The 22,014-nt window shown below is 51.9% G+C and overlaps 1 protein-coding gene and 1 non-coding gene across 2 annotated transcripts; both read left to right on the top strand.

Annotated features, from left to right (window-relative positions):
- Positions 1-4,130: 4,130 nt before the first annotated feature.
- Itm2c (integral membrane protein 2C) lies at positions 4,131-18,790 on the top strand. Its single transcript, XM_075951194.1, has 6 exons — positions 4,131-4,635; positions 13,186-13,326; positions 15,057-15,245; positions 16,594-16,704; positions 17,119-17,269; positions 17,681-18,790. The coding sequence occupies exons 1-6, from the start codon at positions 4,510-4,512 to the stop codon at positions 17,770-17,772; spliced, it is 810 nt and encodes a 269-aa protein (XP_075807309.1). The 5' UTR covers positions 4,131-4,509; the 3' UTR covers positions 17,773-18,790.
- Positions 18,791-21,674: 2,884 nt separating this feature from the next.
- Positions 21,675-21,809, top strand: LOC142837245 (small nucleolar RNA SNORA70). The gene has a single exon (XR_012908233.1). It is a non-coding gene; the product is annotated as a small nucleolar RNA SNORA70 (small nucleolar RNA).
- The last annotated feature ends 205 nt before the right edge of the window (positions 21,810-22,014 follow it).

Here is a 22,014-nt window from a genome sequence, read left to right as displayed (position 1 = left end):
AGAATCCCAAAGAAGTAGGCTCTGATGCCAGAGATGGGAAGGACTCGCCAGGGAGAGTGAGGGCAACCAGACAGAGAGAGCTTCCTTCCTCCATCTCCTTCATACCTAGACTGTCAGTAGACAGTGTGGCCCAGATTAGAGGTAGATTCTCCTGCCTCAATACCTCGGGCTTAAAAGTGGGTCCCCCCTCTTCAATGACTTAATTAAGAAATAAAATCCCTCACAGTCGTTTGGGTTTGAGTTCATTTCAGAAGTGTCAATTTGACAACCAAGAATAACTATCACAATTTCTTTTCTTTCATGGTTCCTGGCAATTGTAGTGTGGCTTTTCAAGACAGAATTCCACCTGCCCCCCCACCCCGTTATCTGTCTCCCCAAATCCTTTAGAGTTTTGATCACATCTGCTTTACTTTGAGAAAGTCAGTAATTTTGTTGTTGTTGTTTTGTTTTGTTTTTTGAGACAGAATTTCTCTGTGTAGCTTAGTAGCCTGCCCTGGAACTTGTTCTGTAGACCAAGCTAGCCTCGAACTCACATAGATCCGCATGAGTCTGCTTCCCGAGGGCTGGGATTTAAAGGAGTGCACCACCGTTGCCCTGCAAGAGGCAATGATTTCATTATCTTCCCTTCCAAGAATGTGCTATCTCTCCACCCACTTGTATTATAAACCCTTGATGGAATTTTGTGATTTTTAAAAACTTGGGTTATTCTCTATGACTTTGAGGCCAATCTGGGTCTACAGTTCCAGGACAGCCAGAGCTACACAGAGAGATCTTGTCTCAAAAACAAAACAAAACAAAAACCCAACCAACCCAAACAGACCACAGTCAGGTTATAAAATTGACTAGTGGACTAAGGAGAGGGCTCAGCTGGCAAGAGTTTGCTGGGCAAACACGAGGACCCGAGTTTAAAACCCCAGAGCACACGTAAAATGCGACACGTGTTTGTAAACTCAGTACCCGGATGGAGCAGGGGCCAGAGACAGGTGACTCCTGGAACTCATTAGCCAGCCAGCTTCGGGTGCAGTGAGAGACCCCATCTTAGAGGAACAGGGGAGAGAAATAGAGGAAGACAGCCCAGATCAATCTTTGGCTTCTGCATACATTCGTACTGCATACTCCACATGCATCACACACAAGCATTCGTGCGCACATAGCCCCGCCCCCTATACACACTCACTCACTCGCCTAATAATAAAATAAAACAAAAACAATTCTGAGAGATGTTACATTGTAGTCACCACTGTGAAGGGAACTGTTTGCCTGTGGTTTCGCCACCTTCCTGGTTCTGATGGTATAAGCCAGAGCAACTGGAGTCAGTGTGACTATCTCTGATCACTGCTGCAGGCCAGCCTCCTGGTGAGATTAAGAAACTTCGTGAGTAGGCCCCTGTGTGAGACAGTGGTGGGGAGGGAGATCTGATCTTCCATCTCCAGGCAACCACCATATCCCTGTCTCTAAAGCCTCGTCACCAGGCAGTCCAGAGTCACACACCAGGCCCCGTGGATTAGCTCCGAGACCAGTGTGTGTGGCATGACAGCAATGAAAACTGTAAGTGCCGCTCTATCACCCAGGCCTGGAACACAGCCATCTGTCACAAAGTGAGACTTAGTTCCCAGGTAAGGGTCCCACAGTGAATTGTCCAAATGTTCATCGATGGTTGGGGCCAGCCGTGACTGCTGTTTGTGAGAACACGTTTGTGGTAGCCTCAACCTGGGTACAATTCAAACACCACCCAATCCTGGAATCGAGAAACAATTATGGAATACACTAGAATTTATTACACATTGAGAATGACCTGGCTACTAATTCCCACCACAGAGAGACTCCCACAATCCTAGTGTTCAGGATCCAAACACACACACAACAGTCACATACCATGAGATTCATGTGTATGAAGTGAGTTTTCTTTTTTTAAGTAATCAAGGCTCTCAACATGAAGGAAATGAACATAGTAGTTATTCTTGGATCATAAACTGTGACAGAGAGAAAGATGGCCTGTGGTTCTGTTTAATTCTCTCCTGTCTCCTAGTTGGGCCCTTCTCCCTCACCCCCTGACAGCTTTGGAGCCTGTCCTGGAATTAGCTCTTGTAAACCAGGCTGGCCTCTGCCTCCCAAGTGCTGGGACTAAAGTTGTGCACCCCCATGCCCCGCAGTCGGGTACTTGTTTAAACCAGCCCTGAGAAACTCAGAAAGCCACACATAGCACAAGGAACTCGTCTGGAAAATGCATCATTAGTAAATTTCATCTTGGAGTGGACTCCCAAGGGCAAACTTCCTCAAATTACAGGGGTGTCCTGTGACAGGTGGACAGAGGGAGAGACCAGTATGGTCTTGTTTAACGACGGTTCTCCACAAAATACAGGCACGAGAAGTGGGCGGCTGCATCATTACCGTCTCTTTTGGGGACCGCCCTGAAAGTAGCAGGGAAGGGAAATCTTCCTAGCGGGCAGAACTTCAGGCAGCACACGTGATATTGCAGATGGTATTGCAGTTGTCTGGAAGGAGAGATGGCCAGATGTATGACCGTTCACTGATTCATGGGCTGCAGCCAGTGCATTGGCTGGATGGTCAGGGACTTGGAAAGAGCGCGATTGCAAAATTGGTGAGAAAGACATCTGGGGAAGAAGTATGTGGGTCGACCTCTCCAAATGGGCAAAGGATGTGAGGACACTTGTGTCCCCTGTAAATGCTCATCAGAAAGTGACTTCAGCTGAGGAGGAGTTCAGTAATCAGGTAGACAGGATGATCCGTTCTGTGGACAGTCAGCCTCTTCCCCCGGCCATCCCTATCAGTGTCCAATGGGGACATGAACAAAGTGGCCTTGGTGGCTGAGATGGGGGTTATGCTTGTACTCGGCCGCACGGACTTGCACTCACCAAAGGGGTCTGGCTGCAGCTACGGCTCAGTGCCAGATCTGCCAACAGCGCAGTGACCAACACTGAACACCATTCCCTGGGGTGACCATCCAGCACCCTGGTGACAGCTGACTACATTGGACCGTTTCCTTCACGGAAAGGATGTTGAGTCCTTACTGGAGGAGATACTCATTCTGGTTACGAATTGCTTTTTTTGCATGCCGTATCCCCACCCCTCCATTCTCTCCGTCAATTCTTCCAGGGCCAGTAGCCTTAGCATCCTTTGTATATTATACCGCCTTGAGCTGTCTGTCTCCTGGACTGCCTGGTTTACACAGGATCTAACCAAGATATATTGGTCTAGCACTTGGGCACCAAAGGCCTAAGGCAACTGTTCAAGCATTGACAGGTGTAGGCGAGGTCAATGGAGCCTACTGGACTGTCCTCAGTAAGCTGGCAGGATGCCCTGCCTTCCATTATCACCCCCAGAACGGACATCAAGTACCGCACGCTGGGTGCTCTCACAGCCTGGAGGAGGGACAGTGAGCAAAGATCCAGGGCTCTGTTATCAAGAGATGGCCCTGCAACATAAGTCTTGGTTTCTTCCCAGTACCAGCGATACTTCGCAGGAGCAGAGTCGTGAATGGAACCCCAAGCCTCTGATCCAGCCCCTATAATTCTTCTCATTATCTTCCAGTCACGACTCAGCTCCTGCAAGATCTTGTGCGCCACAAGTTCCCCACCCTCTCCCCCACGAAGGTTTTGCAGGATGGAAGATAAAGAGGCCTGATAGAGGAGGAAGGGGGAGGGGACGGATGCAGAATTCAGGATAAAGGCAAGCAGTTAGGTGGAGTACGGCAATACAAATGTGGCACCTGCAAGCCTCGGGCAAGGGGCTGGAGACTGAAACGCACAAAGACACACAAAGACAGCACAGACAGAGACACACACCTCTAGTCACTGGGAAAGAAGCCCTTTATTGAATAGTACCACGGAGGCTTATATACCCAACACAGTCAGGTGGGCCAGCAGGTGAAAACCTCCCTGATCCTCAGTCAAGGCTTAGGAAGCAGAGCTGGACACAGTTTTCAGTAGCACAAATCAGAAGGCCAAGCAAAGGTCACTAGCAGGGGAGAACAGCTGGAGGCCAGGACTCCAAACGGTCCCAACAGTTAGGCGCCTGGACTTGAAGCCCCTTTCCAGTCTAACACATCTTGGAGGAGGAAAGCATGGGAGCAGTTACGAGGGTGGGGGTGGGGAGCCTCAGAATCTCCAAATAGGAGGCTACATAGAGGAAAAGGGAGATGCAGTTTGTTAGAAGCACGTTGCCAGGCAACGCCGGGTTGAACGGCATGTGAGGATGCTGGTCATGGGCAGGGAGAAGGTAGGGGACCAAGCTCCCGCGCGACGACTGAATGAATGACTTTGAGCGAGAGGTTGACAGAATCTCAACCTTCTTCAGCTACAGCGCTGAGCGCTGCGGCTCGGCGCAGGCGCCAGTTCCTTCCGTGGAGGGCGGGGCGGGGCGGGGATAGAGGCTAGGACTCCCTGAGCCATATAAACTTCCGGTGCCTGCAGCGCAGCAAGAGGCAGCGGCGCTGAGCGAGGTTGCACAGGCAGAGGCTGCAGGGAGCAGGCGCGGGTCAGCGCAGCCATGGTGAAGATCAGTTTCCAGCCCGCCGTGGCGGGCATCAAGGCCGATAAGGCAGACAAGGCAGCGGCGTCTGGCTCTGCCTCGGCCACTGCCCCGGCTGCGGAGATCCTGCTGACACCGGCGAGGGTGAGAGGCACCGGGTCCCAGGTGGGGGGTGGGGTGGGGATGGGGGCGGGGTGTTGGGGGGAATCTAGGCACTCCCTAGTGGCAGCGAGAACCAGAGAGACCCCGGAGTCTCGAGCGGAACCCGGAGAGAGGTCTGGAAAGGCTGGTCAATCCCCAGCTGGGAAAGGGTCTTGCTTGGGTCCTTCTCCAAAGAGGCAGTCGAAAGCAATGCTGTTCTCAAGTGGGGACACACACAGAGTCTTTAACAAATGTGGGGACCCTAGGTGCCCAGTTCCAAGATAAAGGAAGGTGGCGGGCCCATGAAAGTTTGGGGAATGTTGATGAGGGTTTGCATCTGGTTCCAATCAAGGGGGACGGGCCGGGAAGCCAGTGCCTGGGTTGGGGGATGGGAGGAGGGTTGCACGTAGTTTCCCCAAAGTGGGGTTATGGGACCTGATTAGTTGGTGAATTAGCTGAGAGAAACTCGGATGAGTAACAAAAGGGGAGGTAACATTGGTTTGGTTCCCAAATTGGTGGGTGAAGGATGGTGGTGTTCGAACCGGCAGTCCTTAAAGTAATAAGCCTTCTCCCATGTCACACCTGCGGGTCCGGCTTCCTTCACCGGCCTCCAGCTGCTCTGTTACTCCCGGCTGCGTGGGCTCCCCACTGCTCCCATGCCCTCGGCATCCCTAGTCACTCAGCTGGCTTTGTGCGGAGTGGCCTCGGTGAGCGCCGCCTTCCCCTGGCTGAAGGGACCCAAGTCATTTCCGCCATGGAAAACTGTGCAGTGTCGGAGTGTGTCGTGGGGGAGGACTCGTGGCAATCACTGACGGGAGGACAGGAAAAGAAAAGCTGACCCAGCCGAGCTTGATTTTGCTCCAGTAAGGGTGTTTTCTTGTCCACTGTCACACGCCCCCAAGCGGTCCTGGGGCACCCCAAGCTCTGACCTTTCCAACCAGGCAGAACTGAAAAAGGCCTTCCACTTCCTTCTCCGCAGATCAAGTGTTGAAGCTCTGCCCTAGTGAGCCTGTGGAGAATGATCCAGAAGAGAGGGTCTTGCAGAAGTGGGCTAGTCAGAGCTGACTGGGACTCTGAAGAATGCAAGGGACGCGGGCAGCCCTCGAGCCCTTGTGTTTCAGTCACTAGAGCATCCAATAGTTCATACACTAATAAGAATTCAGTGGCCACCCAGGCAGAGGTTGAAGGGTCCCTGGGCACCTCCACATGAGCAGCTTCATCTGAAGACCGGGAGTGTTTAGAATACTTGAACCGGTTTGCAGTTTAAGAGTTTGCCCTGGGGCTCATAAGCCTCCTTTATAACTTCAGGGAGGGGCCCTCACCTTTCCTCCCAGTCTGGGTATGGGGCCCCAAGAACTGGTAAGTAGCAACTCCTGGCATTATCACCCCTTGAGAAGGAAGTCCCAGCGGACTGTACACAGGGCACATGCTAGGGCAACCTGCTGATGGTGTTGGATAGGGTGGCAGAGCCCAGCGTGAGGAAATTACACGTTTTTCTCATTAACCTCGGAAGACTTGGTTATGTAAGTCTGTGCAATAAGATGGCAGTTTACAGATGAACACAAAACACACGCTAATAATGACAGAAAATACGAGCCTCAAAGGACCAGGTAGTTGGATTTTATGCAGTGTAAGCAATCATAGGCTAGGCGAGGGGAAGAAAGGTGTCCCAGAAACAAAAGAGGTTTTGTTGTTCAAGCAAAACCTCCGACAACAGCCCTCTAAAGACCACTGATGGTTGTCTCTGTGGGCCAACTGTCCAGCCTTCAATGTTTTCTTCTTATGAGAAGATCTTTCCTTCATCATTGAGGGAGCTTGCCTGGATCCCTGGAATAGCTCTTCATATAATATTTTTTTATGGATTCGAATTGCCCCCCACCAAGACAGCTTTCCAGAACTTTTCCCACGTCAGCAGCCCCTCTCAATGGCCATCTCCGAAGAGACAGCTTGTTTGTTTTGGTCCCTCCCACCAGCGCAACGTGAGCCACCACCACTGTTCAGCTTCCTGCTTTTCTCAGGCTGCTGAAGCTCAGCAGCCCTCCCTGTCCTCACCCAGCGGGAAATGGAAATATCAACCTTGCCTTGCCCTGTGCACTGTTGGTAATGGCCTAGAGCCTGCCCAACAGCCTCCTCTGTCACTATTGGGCTGGCCGGAGCTTGGGGAAGCAGGCTGGGCAGTCAGGAGGAGGGATTCAAATACCTACACTTTGAGACCCAACTGTTTATTAGTTAACTCAAACGACACTGCTCGCCCAAGCTCTGAGCTGATGTGAAGGGGCCGTTGATATTGAGGGTTGGCTTTGTCTACATCAGCTGCCACTGGGATCTTGAAAGATAGATCACTCCGGCAAAGCTTCTTCTTGCTCTACAATGCCAGCAGGCATATTTCCCCTTGCCCGGTGCCTAGCATGGCAGTAAGAGCAAGCAGGCAGAGGCCCGTTGCACAGCTGCGGTTCCAGAAGGAACATGAGCCATTGTTAGAGCCCTGAGATGTGAGCCTTTGGGCTGCTGTCAACCTGTATCCAGGCCTGGGGTGGGGGGTGGGGTGGGGGGGGTGCAGGGGAGGTGAGGGAGGGCTGCAGCAGAGCCACCTCCCTGACAGGGCCTGCCCCTACTTCTAAGCAAATACTGAAACAAGTTCTGTTCCCAGGCCTGAGACTAGAAGGAAGTTCTGAGGCTGGCTGGGGAAGGGGTGGGTGTGGTTGAGGAGCCAGCTGGACCTACAGCTACCCAGCATCTCCACACATTAGTTAGACTTCAATAATGAGGAACCTGCAGCCACAGCCCGGCCGCGGATGGTAAGTTGGCCGTTGAAGCGTGTGTTTGAGAACCCCTGCACCCAGCAGTAGCATGCAGCCAAGTGGTCACTCCTCCCCTTTGGAGGCCCATCCTCATCCCTCCCCCACCCACTGACTGTGTACACATGTGTGCACGTGGACAGGCCCCAGGGCTGGGGGCTGCAATGAAGAAAACATCCAGTTCAACCATCTTCTCAACTCTGTAATCTTCTCAAATTGGCATTTGTCTTTGATTAATGGTCCTTGAGTGACCCCCTCCCTCAGCCCACATACCTGTGGATCAAATTTCTCTCTCTCTCTCTCTCTCTCTCTCTCTCTCTCTCTCTCTCTCTCTCTCTCTCTCTCTCTCTGTGTGTGTGTGTGTGTGTGTGTGTATGTGTGTGTGTGTGTGTGTCCATTCCTGTCTTCGGGCTCTTGGCAAAGGACAAGTAAGGGGAAGGTCTGTGGGTCCCTTGCCAGCAAGGAGAGCTGGTCTTCCTGGCTGGGAGGGTTGAGCCACAGTGACCTTCAAAGAGGCAGCCCAGCTCCGCATCCTCCTTTCCCCTGTTCGCACAGTGGGAACATCCAGAGGAGTTGTTCTGCCGGGTTTTTCTGCACCCCCTTCTCCCCCTGCTGTTTCCCTCTCCTTTCTGTTTTCCCCTGGCTCTGCTGTTCAAGGCTGTCAGCAGACTGCTTATGAGGGGGAGTTTTTCTTCCCAAGGGGAGAAGAAATGTTTATGATTAAAAACTCAGCCACACACACAGCCGGGCTTTCCCCTCTGTCCTGGGAGTCTCCAGTTCTTTCTTTGTGAGCGAGAGCTCTTCCAGCCTTCAGCCTTGTTTCTTTCTGCTTCAGATCCTTTCTGGGTTTTTGATTTCTGGAGAAGCCTGGGCTGTTGGCATGGAGAAGAGAGAATTCTGGGTCCAGTCAAACACAGGGATCCTCATAGCTGCACCCTACCCCAGAGGCCTCAGGCTAGAGTGGGTAGGGGTGGGAGGTCACTAATGGGAAACCTCTGAGCCTTGTCTATGTGTGGCGTCTTTGATTCTTGACCATCTATGCCCTCTTGCTCAGGGACAACAGGCAAGGCCTCCCACCTCCAGCAAGGCCTCGTGTGTCTGTAGGGCTGCCTCACACACACCCTTTGGCATCCTTGCCTCTGAGCTGCAGCCTGCAGCCTAGGAAAGGAGAAAATGCCAAGGATAAGGATAGCATTGGGGTGGGGGACGACTTTAAAGTCCTCAGCCTTCCGTCTCTGCCTGCAAGGTCTGTGTTGCTGTCCTTCCCTGCCTCCTACCCAGAAGCCTGCAGTTGTAGCATAATCCACTCATATTTCGGCATTGTTACCGCGAGCTATCATCCTTTGAGCTGTATCGCGACTGAGCTGTTTCAGGTGGCGCTTTCCTCTCCTTTCTGCCCCTGGCTTTTGCTAATTATCTCACACACTGTTGGAAAGGCCCAGGGAAGCCTGAAGGCTGAGGCCCAGGCCCCTCTCGGGTCCCCAGACGTCTGGCTCGCATCCCTAACACGAGTGCTCAGAGAGGCATTTTGCTCAGAGGGCTTGTTGCCTTGGAAACAATATGCGCCGTCTTTGCACTTTCTAAAGGGGAGCCCCCCCAATGCCTAGCTGTTGGTAGCTATCCCGTGGGGGAGGGGGAGCAACATTTCTCTGTCTCCAGCAGGACAAGATGGGGAAGCAGCTAGAGTGGAGGTTATTGCCTCAGGAAGGCTGACTGGCCACCCAGCCACTTTCACGGCTACCCCCGTGATCCTTGGACCCCAAAGGTCTCAGCTTGCATGAGGTCCCAGACTGCAGTGACCCCCTAGTGAGGATAGCAAGGCTTCCAGGGTTAGAAGTTAAACCTTCTTGGCTTGCTTTGACTGTGTCCAGCAGGCAAAAGCCATGTTGGGGCTCTTCGTCTTCAAGCAGGGGCATCCTAGATTTTCTTGTCAACCCTCTGTCCTATGTGTCTGAGGGTTCGGCTCAGCAACCCAGAGTGTTGGACAGGTAGCATGGTAATGGAGCCCCCAGCTTTGTTTCAGAAGAGGCGAACAAAAGCCATTGTTACACAGGGACTTTCCTCCCCCCCCCCCCCGTCTGAAGGGTTTGATAATTTTAGACCATGAAATAATCTGACAGGAAATGGCTTCACAGGAAAAACAAACTAAATTTCATATATGCATCAATATAGGAGCCATGTACAAAGTCCAAAGTTTAAAGAAAAGGCCAGATAGCTGAAGCTTACGTAGTATAATGCGCTACAGGAAGAAACAGGGATTTGAGGCAGCTGGTGGGGTGGCCATGCAAGTCATGGAGGGGATGAGAATGTTTCCCAGGTAACAGTTACCCACGGGGAGACCAGGCAAGGCGGGCTGTCTGTCTGAAGTCAGTCCCTCCTGCTCTGCTTCCTGAAGAGCTTTCCTGTTCAGGCACGGGACCTAAGAGACAGGGTGCGGAGAGATGGCAGTTCCTTTCCCCCAAAAGAGCAGCTTTCAGAATCAGCGCACATCTGCCCACACCTGCACTGGGCCACACTTTCTCTAATAACCAACTGGGAACCCATCAAAGAAATACATTTAGAGAGAAATACTTCTATCTCCTTCATTGGTCTAGCTAAATGTGTATAGTTAACCACCCAAACTGGGTAAGGTGAGGGGATCCCCAGTCTTGCCAGTCCCCACTGACTTCTCCCTACCTCCCGTCCCCTCCCCCAGTCCATGAAGACCTGGACTAGCCAGAGCTTCCAAGGCTTGCAGAAGTCGGCTGCAGGGACAAGGCTGGAAGGCCTCAGCTTGCCTGTGATTTTTATGTGCTTAGCAGGCTCTTACTTGTAGTTCACTTGTGCCCCCTCCCCCAATCCTATTTGATTCCCTCGCTAGCTTTCCCAAGCTAGCTTTTCTGGTTTTCCAGAAACACGAGAGCAAACACCGTGCAGCCTCAACAGTCTGCCACGGCGGCGGCCCTAAAAAGGGAAGGCCTGGCCCACAGATCTACTATTTTTATCCCATACTTTTTCCTCCACCAGGAGCTTTCAGGTTCATTGTCTCTCTTAATCCCTGGGGGCTGGTCGCCTCACATGACCTCAGGATGGATGTCCTATTGGTGGTTCCTGGACCATCCCTACCCTGGACCCAGTGGCTACACTGTGGTCCCAGTGTGTATTGTGCCCAAAGGGCAATCTTTACTGCCTCAAAAGTAGCTACCTTTCTTTTTGTTTTGTTTTGTTTTTCAAGACAGGGTTTCTCTGTGTAGCCCTGGATGTCCTGGAACTCGCTTGTAGATAAGGCTGGCCTCCAACTCATAGACATCCTCCTACCTCTGCCTCCCAAGTGCTGGCCACCATGCCAGACAACTAGACACCTTTCCTAGGACCATAGAGCAGGCCAGTGCCACACCTCTGGCTGTCTTGGTGGCTTGTTCATGGGAGATGCTGAGGGAGCTTGGATGTTGATGTCACCTCATAGGACCTGCCACAAAGTGCGATTGCAAAGCCATTGCAGCCCCTTGCCCCTCTGGTCATCAGCTGTCCTAGACCCGTTTCCTTAAGGGTGCAAGGTAGCCAAGGTTGGATCTTGTGGGAGAATCCCAGCTGTAGATGTGGGAACCTAAGACATTTTCTGCCCTTTTCCTAGAGATTGGGTTAGAGAGTACCAAACAGTGGGGCCCTCTGGTGGGGTTCACCTCTATTCCTAAGGCCCAATCCCATTCCTGCACCTTCCCAGGACCCCTTTGCTGTGTTGAGATAAAAACTTGTCCTAAGTAACTAAGCAGAACCATGTCCTCACGCACCCAACACCTCTAGAAAGAAAGATAGAGAAACAACCCAGTTCTACAATGCCTCACTGGAACTGGAGGAGGGGTCAATCAGACCTGCTTATTTAAAGCCTATGGAGGAACTCCATTCCCCAGTCAGCTTCATCTTCTCAAGGCTGGGAAGGGAGGTCTGTAAATATTGACCTTTGACCTCTCTTGGCCACGTCTGAACAGTGTAAAAGACAGGGTAAGTGGTGGGCACTAGAGGCAGAAACAAGCCTGGTGATACCTGTAGCATCACCGCGAGTAATTGAAGGCCAGCCTGGGCTACCATGGGGGAAGGGAGGTCATGCAAAAAGATAGCCAAGATGTAGCCCTCAAGTTCAGTTCCAGGCAGAGTTGTCTTGTGGAGTCTCATATTGTAGACCATCCACCAGCCCAGACGTGTGTGGCCTGGAGGGGGGTCTGAGTGCCCTGCAATCTGAGCCCAAACCTGCATCCTGAAGCTGGTTCTCCTGTGGAGCGTGTAGCCTAGGCTCTCAGACAGTTGCGTTTCTTCTCTAGTAAGAGCTTCCTGATGCTTCAAGTTTCATCTTGTAGACAGCTTCCCTGACACAATGGAGGAACAGTTCAGGGCAGGCCCAGGGCTACTCGGTTAGAGATAAGCTCCAGTGCCCACATCCTCTGGGTCTCCCAGAGCCCCTGCCTGCCACAGTCAGCCATCATCCTGGGAGTTTCCAGAAGCTTCCACACCTGCCTGTGATTGGCTGATTTCACTCGTCAGCCTGATTTTGATTAAGACACACATAGGGCATTAATAAAGCATACCTTTTCGTGTATTTGTGAAGGTTCTCCCAGAGACGTTCAGTGGAGGGGAAAAACCTACTCAGACTGAATGTGGGTAGCCCTAGCCTGATTCCCAGACTGAGTACGAAGGGGAAGGGGAGGAAGCGCGCTGAGTCCCAGCATCCATCCGTCTGCCGCTTGATCTCCCAGATGTGGGCACGTGATGTGCAAGTCCACACCGTGATGAACTGTGAACTCAAACCTTCCTCGGGTTGTTTCTTACAGGGTCCACAGCAATGAGAAAAGTAACTGGTACATGCCCCCGTCACCCACTGTCCTCATCCCGGTCCAGCCTGTGCCTCCAACCTAAGGGTCACATCTTGACCCTCTCTAGCTCTGCCCATTCTTTTTTTGGGGGGGCGGGGTGGCAGATTTTCGAGACAGGGTTTCTCTGTGTAACAGTCCTGGCTGAACTGGAACTAGCTCTGTAGACCAGGCTGGCCTCGAACTCACAGAGATCCTCCTGCCTCTGCCTCCCAAGTGCTGGGATTAAAGCCGTGCGCCACCACCACCCAACTTAGTTCTATCGTTTCTTGGCTTCCCGTTACCCAGGACAGTGGCACCTCGCCTACCAGATGCATTCTAGTTCCCATGAGCTTCTTGGACTCATTCAGTCACTCGGGCCGCCTGATGTGCCCTATTTAATGTTTGAATGACTAAAGCACTGGTTCTCAACCTTCTAATAGTACAACCCTTTAATACAGTTCCTCGTGTTGGGGTGACCACACCATAAAATTATTTCCATCGATGCTTTGTAACTATAATTTTCCTACTATTGTGAGTCATAATATAAATGGTTTTTTTTTTTTTGGAGAAAGAGGCTTGCCAGAGGGGTCGCGACCCCAGGTTGAGAACCACTGGGCCAGAGGGCAGTTAAGCTGGTTCAGTAACAAGACCTAAATTCAGGCAATTCAAAGTGTGTGTGCTTAATCCAGACTGATTGTTTTAGGGCTTCCAGGCAAGTCTCCGTTTCTTTCTAGCTGGGAGGGGAGGGGGTCCAGAGAAATTATCAAGGTTCCTTTTCTTTCAGACAATCTGTGTTGTCCTTCCTGGCCCCTCCCCCTACTCCAGGGTCCCTAGCTCAGCTAGAGGGGTGATCTCACTTAGGGAACGAGGGATTCAGAAAAGTGGTACGGTCTGGGACACCTCATTGACCATAGTACTTCTGTTCACAGGAGGAACGCCCCCCTCGCCACCGCTCCAGGAAAGGGGGTTCTGTGGGTGGCGTGTGCTACCTGTCCATGGGCATGGTCGTGCTGCTCATGGGCCTCGTCTTTGCCTCCGTCTACATCTACAGATACTTCTTCCTTGCTCAGGTGAGGAGCCAGGCAGGTACCGGGTGGGGGAAGGGTGCCACCAAGACAGGTAAAGGAAGTCCGCTGAGGGCATGGGAACAGTGGAGAGCTAGGGTATGGGGATCCCATGAAGAGAGACAGTAGGCAGCCCCTGGCCCAGGCAGGCCTAGAGGGCAATCTTCATTCCTTCCAGTATCCCCTTGTCTGCTCACCTCTTATTTTAGAGAGTCAAGCAAGAGTCCAGGTGGCTCCACCCAGGCATCCCTACCTCTGTACCCCCTCCTACCCCTACCACCAGTGGCCAGTGTCGCTCTGGGGCATTGGCACCAGGAGAGAAGTTGGGAGTTTATGATTCTCTCTGGAGCCCAGACGCTGTATGTAGGGGTTGTACTTCACGGATGACCTAACTGTTCCTTGCATGGACCTTTGGGTTTGAGCCCTGGGCAGGTTTTGCATCATTTACCACAGCCTGCTTCAGGGAATGGAAGGTCTAGTGGAGGAGCTCGCTTGTCTTCCTCAGTACACACCCACTAGAGATCCTCCAGACCCGGGGAAGAGGAGGGGTCACCATACTTGAGTACTGAGAGATAAAGTATGGATGTATCAACAGGGACGCTCAGGACGACTTACCGGCTAGGTCATTGTGGACCCAGCTCACCCCCACATCCCTTGAGCTTTTAAGGCTGTGGTCATCTAATTTTTCCACACTAGAAATGGCGTGGGAGCTTGTGCTCCGTCCACTGGAGACCTCAACGCCCACATTTTTCTCACCTTTGGAATTTCCCCTGAAAGCAGCTATCTCTGCCTTCACGCCTGGCCTTTGCTAGGTGTCTCCCCCCTCTCTGGTGCAGGACTCTCTCTCTCTCTCTTTTAGCATTTTTCAGTGGTGCCCCTGCTCTGTCCCCTCTCTTCCCAGACCATACATGTTCCAGATTGTCCCTGGGATAGTCTGTGGTTGATCTGAGAGCCAGATCAGGTCTGCCCCAGGCATTAGGTCTCCCCTGGGCTTCCTTGAGCCCTCAGGGCCCCCGTGTGGCCAGGATGTTTCGTCATCCCAGCAGTTTCTCCTCAGACTGAGAAGGGGGAGGGCATTCTGCCCATTACATGTCTTGGAGTCCCTAGAGAAGGCAGAGTGGTGGCCCCATCACTCAGTAGCGCCACCCTACTGCCCCTGGATGAAAGGTGATGAAGCCATCTGCCTGATGGGTAGGGTCTCAGGGCCAAGAGCGGGGTGAGCTGTATCCATGGGAAGAACATGAGGAGGGTGCAGCTTTGTCTTAGCGCTTTTCGCCTTCCCACTTTATCTTCTACCCATGTGTGGTGGTCATTCCGTGGCTTGTCCCTCCTCCCTGTGCAAGCTCCTATAGGATTTGCTCTTCTGTCCAGCCACAGGGCTAGTGTGTTCTCTTCTTGTTTGCCTGGCCATTTCATAGACTAAGGCTTTGAGGCCAGGTAGACCTTCAGGATCCCTTTACAGATAGGGAAACTGAGGCTCAGAGTAGTCTTCCGCCTAAGACCCTGTTTATCTGCCCTTCATTTGTGAGGCTGACGTGACTGCTCCAAGACCCAGCTTATCTCCTCCCTTGCGGACCTGAGCTCTAGCCTACCTCCCCATTCCTCTGTTTCCCCAGGTCTGAGAAAGTCTTAGGTGCCCCACCCTTCCTGCCTCCCAGGTCTGAAGTAGGCAGATAGGCAGCGTGGCCGTGTTGTCACCCTGTGTCACTGTCTGTCTCTCCCCTCACTTTGTGTAGCTGGCCCGAGATAACCTCTTCCACTGTGGCGTGCTCTACGAAGACTCCCTGTCCTCCCAGATCCGGACTCGGATGGAGCTGGAGGAAGATGTGAAGATCTATCTTGAGGAGAACTATGAGCGTATCAATGTCCCCGTGCCCCAGTTTGGTGGTGGGGACCCTGCAGACATCATCCATGACTTCCAGCGGGTGAGGCTGGTTTATAGGTGGCTCGTAGGTGGCTTGGAGCTGGGGTGGGGCAGTAGAGAGTGTTCTGGGGACCCAGAGCAAGGAGTAAGAACACCAAAGACTCCTTGGGTTGTGTATAAACTGTACAGCAGGTGTCTTTGGTCACCTTGACTGGCCTTTAGATACGGCTTTTATTATGAAGGTTCTATTGTTAGTTATTGCCAATGGTACATTGGGAGTGGGAGTGTGCTGCTTTGTCCTCTGCTTGACAGTCACTAGGGTTGACCGTCCCTGTGGGACCAAAGGTCCTGGGCTGCTCGCATTTGTATATCCACCATCAGAGTGTCCAGCTGAGTGGGAGTCTGTTTGTGTAACGCCACCCAGATCAAAGTCGGGCTCGCTGCCAGCCCTATGGAAGGTTCCCTCTTGCTTTTTTCCAGTCAGTTCCTTCCTCCTTGAGGTCACCGCTCTCGCCTCCTGCTGCTTTTGAGATCAGTGAGACGTAGGCCCCAGCCTTCTTCCCTAGGCCTCCCAGAACCTATTAGCCAACTCCGTTAACCCTGCTTTCCCTTGGGTGTTCTGCAGCAATGGTCTCTGGGTCCTGGGGTGTAGCATTCCTCCCTGAGACAAGGACCTTGTTGGGGGGTTGGAGGTGGCCAGGAACATTGCTCCTGTGTCCCAGGACAGCTTTCTCCCCCAGGAGAACTACACCTCACCACTTTGATGAAATACATGGTGGGATAAAGTCATGTGCTCTTATCCTCACCTAGCTCTGGAAACCCCAGACAGATCCACCAGTCTAGAGAGGAGCAGGAGGAGGGGCTGCTCCTGCCTGGATATCCAGGAACTTCGGGGTGGGGGAGGGGGTTTACTTCTGAGATCCCAGGCCCCATTGATGGCACAGTAGGACTCAGGCCTCAGCTGACTGAAAGCCTCCAGTACACTGGCCTGGTCCAGGCCTTTGCCTTCTACAGAGACTGACAGATATTTTTGGCTCTTTAAAAGGCAAGCCACGCCCACTCCCAGTGGCCCCTCCCTCCTCTCACCATCTTGAATTCTCACTGTCCCCTCTTGGTGTGCTTCCCCCTCTCCGCTTCCCCTCTTCTCTGTCTTTTTTCTCCTCTTCTCTCTCTCTCTGCCCCCCTTTCTCCCTTCCCTCTCCATAACCCCCTAAATAAATATTCTACCTCACTCTACATGTCGTGTCTATGCATGTCTCTGTCTCCTGCCCACCGGCCATGTGTCTCCCCCTGCCTGGGACCAGCCATCTCTGTCTGGGACTGGCTGCTCCCAGAGCCCGCTGCCTGCCTACTGCTGCCGGGGTCCTCCCAGCATTTTTAAAAAAATCATTAAACTCTCTCCCTCTCAGGGTCTCACTGCCTACCATGACATCTCCCTGGACAAGTGCTACGTCATCGAACTCAACACCACCATTGTGCTACCCCCGCGAAACTTCTGGGAACTCCTCATGAATGTGAAGGTAGGTGGCCGTATCTTGTTTGTACCTGTCCCCTTCCCTGAGGAGGCCAGGCCTAAAGGGGGAGTCCCTGCACCCCCAAAAGATCACTTCTCCACTATTCTCTAGCCACATCCTCAGAGCCATTTCTCCGTTTCCTCTCCCCAACTCACAGAACGCCAAGTGTGGCTTCCTTAGCATTCAGGTTCATGCTTTGGGTCAGCAGTGAGGGGAGCGGATGCAGGCCCTAGCCCTAGGAGCATTTCCCTTCGGGTGGGAGGCCAGATGTGCACACGTGCCAAAGCTCACCACAGTATTGGACGGGCAACAGCCTGGAGTACCAAAGGGCTTCTGGGAGTGAGAAAGGACTGTGTGCAGTAGGAGGGGCCTAGGTGACGACCCTGAGCTTTGATGCCACTCCCTGACCCCACTCTGCAGAGAGGGACCTACCTCCCACAGACGTACATCATCCAGGAGGAGATGGTGGTGACGGAGCATGTCAGTGACAAGGAGGCTCTGGGTTCCTTCATCTACCATCTGTGCAACGGGAAGGACACCTACCGACTGCGACGCCGGGCCACCCGGAGGCGTGAGTGACAGATGTGTCCCGGGAGCCAAAGCGGGCAGCCTCTGACAGGGACCAGGCGTCCCAGCAATAGTTATGACCTAACCGCAACAAATGTCAATCATGCACTTAAGACGTGCCGGAGATTCCCTTACTTCACCCTCATTGTTATCAGCATCATTTTTATTCTAACTGTGCCTTTTAAAGGAAACTGAGGCACACAGACTAAAGTAGCACCCCTAAGGATTTATAGCAGAGCAGTCAGTGGTAGGCACCTGTTGAGCCGGACTTAGGAGCTCCCCCTACCTCATGGTGCTGTTTTGGTATATAACTTTCTGGGTTTCCCAGGTCCCAGGGTTCTCTCAGGCTCAGAGGCTGGACCACCTTTCTGGGCCTGGACAGAGGCCTAACGGGGACTTTTCTCTTTCTTCCCAGGGATCAACAAACGTGGGGCCAAGGACTGCAATGCCATCCGCCACTTTGAGAACACCTTTGTGGTGGAGACGCTCATCTGCGGAGTGGTGTGAGGCCTTCTGTCCAGGCCCACCCCTGCCCTCTTCTCTCTCCTTCTGGCCACTCTCTGGCCCCCCTCCTCCCTTTGCTTATTAGCTTGTAACTTGGGCACTTTTCCATAGACGTGACATGTCCCGCTACCCTTTCCAGCCCCAGCCCCATCCTAATCCCCGTACCAGGGCTGTGATCTCTCGAGGGGACCTCTGAGACTGCTTGTCTTTCAGGCGTGAGGCGGGAGGGGACAGTTGCCCAAGATGGTTTCCGTAACCCATTGTTTTAAGTCAGCTCCCCAGTGGCTGGGCCAAGGGGAAGGACTAAAGGGAGGGGCTGGACATGTGAAAGCCTGGGGCAGGGGCAAGGCCTGGCATGAGGTTCAGAAATAGCCCCCCACATTTGGGGAAGTCCCGAAAGACTTTTTTTTCTTGCACAGCACACTTCTTCCTCCGTTCTCCTGGTTCTGAGGCCTAAGTGCGGACGAAGGATGGGGAAATGTGTCCTGGGTTGGACCTGTCAGAGCCCAAGAGAAGGTGGCTATCCTGGGGTCAGGGCCTGTAAGCAGGAGCCTGAAGTTTGAGGGTGGGAATGAGTCTGCCAAGCACAATTGTTCTGAGTGAACCAAAGAAAGGAGGAGCTGGGCTGCCCTGGTCTGGCACCTAGGAGCCCAGAAGCAGGTGGGTACAACTGTGGTAAGCTACAGGCCCTGGGCAGCGGATGGAGCCCATGCATCCTCCAAGCCTTGGCTTCTGTGAACAATGGAGGCGGGAAGGAGAGCCACCTGGTACTTTGGTCCCTGCTTCCTCTTCCGTTCTGGATCCAGCCCCTCTGTCCAGGGGTGCGTGATGTTTCTCCTCCTCCTTCTGCATGTTTATAACGATGTTCGTGCTGGCCGCCTGGGTGAGGCTTTGGTGCCTCGGGTCAGACCTGGGTTCTCCATGGCGGTGAAGCTCTCAAATGCTTTGTATATTTTCTCTATTAGATCTCTTTTCAGAAGTGTCTAGAAAATTAAAAAAAAAAAAAAAAGCTTCGACTTTGGCCCTGGTGTTGTGGCTAGTTGGGGGGGGGTATCTTATGGGTTGTGGGTTCTCTGAGGACAAAGTAGCGGGGAGGGGGGTAGTGGACAGGGAGAAACCAATGAGCCTTGGCATTCCCTAAGTCAGCAAGGGAGTGTGGGGTGGGGTGTCCCCTCCATTGTCTTCCTAGATCCCCTGGACTGTGCCTGAGCCAAGTGCTCACATTTGTAGCCGGAAGTATCCAGAGAGCTTCAGGAAACCGCTCAAGGACAGGCTGCGCTTTCTTCAGTGCAGGCAGAACACCTGCTGTATGGGTTGTGACAGATGACATCATTGTTGCACATCCTCAGGCACAAAGACAGCGTCGTATTTGCCACAATGCCTAGGAAATTAGCGATTGTTCTTGGTGGATCAGAAATAGTCACAGGGTCATGTCCTCCAGGGAAGGAGGCAAAGAGAGCTGGCTAGGGCCTTAGCTAAGTGGACACAGGCGGCAAAACTGAATCGGTGCCCTGGGATTGAGGGTGGGTGGGGACCCACAACCTGGTGCTGTTCACAATGTCAACACTTCTCAAGGGACACAAGAGGGTCAAATTCATACAGATATACCTTATCTGGACACAGGACCTCTGGCATGATTTGTTTTGCTTATATCCTAAATATAATGCAGTCCACCAAAGGGCTTGCCGGATTTGCTTTTGAACTTGACCCATTCGGTTCTTGGGAGAAAGTAAACATAAGAAAAGCCAGAAAAATCCCACAAAGGTCAAAGAACACCCTTCACATACATCGCAGGACAAATGACAATAATTACAGGGCTTGGGATGGCAAAGGAAGAGTGGGACGCAGTGGGGGACCCAGAATTGGCTTAAATTGCAGGGAAATTTAATACATGGTTTCCCATGGCATTTCAGGTTAGTGGGGACATGTGTGTAATTTTCAGTGGAACAACCGATTAGCCATTTTGACCGAATAAACCTGGATCCTGCCTCCCTGAACAAAATTGATTCAAGTTTTAAACATAAGATAAAGGAAAATAATTAGGTGTAATATAAGCACCATCCCCACTGAGAATTAATGAAGTTTAAATTTATAGATGGCAAGACTATAACTTGCCATCGGGAGGTAACTATAAACAGAATGTAAAGGGCTGTGCTCCTTAATAGTGTGCGCCTTTTTGTTTGTTAATTTGTGCTTGTTTTGTTTCGTTTTGGGTTTTGTTTCATTTTTTTTCCAAGACAGGGTTTCTGTGTGTCCTGGCTGTCCTGGAACTCTCTGTGGACCAGGCTGGTCTTGAACTCACAGAAATCCTCCTGCCTCCGGCGCACTGGGATTAAAGGAGTGTGCCCCCACCACCACCACCTCACTTCAGAGCTTTTTGTTTGTTTTTGTGAATAGGTTGAGATGTTTAATTGCAGTTGTGAAGAACACAGATCAAAACTAATGAGAACATTTTTACACATCAAGTCAGGGTTGGAGTTTTCATTTGGTGGTGTGGTTCGTATCATGAAGCATTTGTTACATTCGAAATACTTGACATCATTAGTGTGGTGTTATCGATAAGATAGGAAACGTACTAAGTGATGTGTCCTAGAAACCCACCAGATTTAAGACTGTCACATAGCCACTCTGCAAGTTGTCCTTTGAAAAGCTGTGTCCCCTCCCTTTCCCATCTTTCTAAATGTTAAAGACAGACCCCACCCCTACACGATTAACATGTTAATAGCTGAGCAGGGTAAGGTGGCTCAGGCCTTTAATCTCAGCTCTTGGCAGGCAGAGGCGGGTGGATCTCTGTTTTTCCGAGACAGGGTTTCTCTATGGCTTTGGAGCCTGTCCTGGAACTAGCTCAGAGATCTGCCTGCCTCTGCCTCCCAAGTGCTGGGATTAAAAGTGTGCGCCACCACTGCCCAGTTTAAGCTCTACTTTTTAAAGGTGTGTGTGTGTGTGTGTGTGTGTGTAACACATGGGTGGAAATGCCTGCAGAGGCCAGAAGAGGGCATCAGATTCCCTAGAGCTGAAGTTACAGGTTACTGTGATCTGTCCAACATGCGTGCTCAGAATCGAATTCCTGTCTTCTGCAAAGAGCAATACACACTCTTAACTATTGTGCCATCTCCCTGGCCCCTTCTTCAGTTTTATGTACCAACTAATAAAACATATAAAGTGCTTTGAGGCTTAACTTGCAGACAATCAACTATGTTTGCATAAATAAATGCAGAACATAGCCTCTGGGGTCCAGGTTAATAACCATGTTCTGACCAAAAGGCAGAAAGAGGAAATCCACACCATGGATGAAGAAGACAGTGACAGACCCCACTGAACCTTATTGGGCATTCACCATTCTGCACACTGTGCCCCCTTTTCCTCTCTATGGAAATCCTTGTACCCCAGCTCTCCAAGACAGTGCTCTGGGGAACCACACTTCTTTCTCTTCTCAGGACCAGTTTTAGAATACCTTTCATTTTCTTCCTATTGATGGTGGTGTCTTTGGCTTTTTGAGAACAAGCTGACAGCCGAGGCTGGTCATGGACATAGCTTGACAGCAGTAACTGATTACACCCGCTTTGTGTTCAGCTGGGGAAGCTTGACTGGAGCTGGACATGCAAGATGGACTCAGCCTCCAAGGGCCACTGATCTTCAGTAGTCTTCCCTGGTACCTGATAGTTCATCAGCTGAGTTATAAGGGAAAGGATACATAAGCCATAGTCCTTGAGGCCTGGGATTGGGAGTTCCAGCGTATTACTGGACAGTATTTTGTTGATAAAGGCAAGTCATAAAACGCTCAGTTTCGAGATGAGTGGAAGTGAGTCATCTCTGGAGGTTGGGAAGGCATCCAGGCCCAGAGCCAGAGGCAGGGAATTGTGGCAGTCTATTAGGAGACTCTATGACCATGCTCAGCCTCTGTCCTCCATATTTAAGACATGAACTGGTCCCTTTCCCCTTGGGGACCTGGTGTGCAATGGTTGCAAACAGCAGCCTCCTTGGTAGTGTATGCAGCCTGTTACCTGTATGGGTTGCCCTAAGGGACCTTGGAGACAATTTTCTGGCACTTATTCAAGTCTCTGATCTCAATTCTGTCTCCAATGTAGGCTCCAGACAGGCATGCGTGGTGCCTTTGGGAAGCCCCAAGGCACAGTGGTCAGGGTTCACATTGGCCAGGTCATCATGTCCATCCGCACTAAGCTGCAGAATAAGGAACATGTGATTGAGGCTCTTTGTAGAGCCAAGTTCAAGTTCCCTGGCCAC

The sequence above is a fragment of the Microtus pennsylvanicus genome, chromosome 17 (assembly GCF_037038515.1).
Source record: "Microtus pennsylvanicus isolate mMicPen1 chromosome 17, mMicPen1.hap1, whole genome shotgun sequence".
Classification (NCBI taxonomy): Eukaryota; Metazoa; Chordata; class Mammalia; order Rodentia; family Cricetidae; genus Microtus; species Microtus pennsylvanicus.
The sequence above is the reverse complement of the archived record's forward strand: the minus strand, read 5'-3'. Positions and strand labels throughout refer to the sequence as shown.

Excerpts from the sequence above, each read along its gene's own strand:
- Itm2c (XM_075951194.1), top strand. The coding sequence starts at position 4,510 with ATGGTGAAGATCAGTTTCCAGCCCGCCGTGGCGGGCATCAAGGCCGAT. Across the intron at positions 13,327-15,056 it reads GATACTTCTTCCTTGCTCAG|CTGGCCCGAGATAACCTCTT; the intron begins GTGAGGAGCCAG and ends CACTTTGTGTAG. Across the intron at positions 16,705-17,118 it reads AACTCCTCATGAATGTGAAG|AGAGGGACCTACCTCCCACA; the intron begins GTAGGTGGCCGT and ends CCCACTCTGCAG.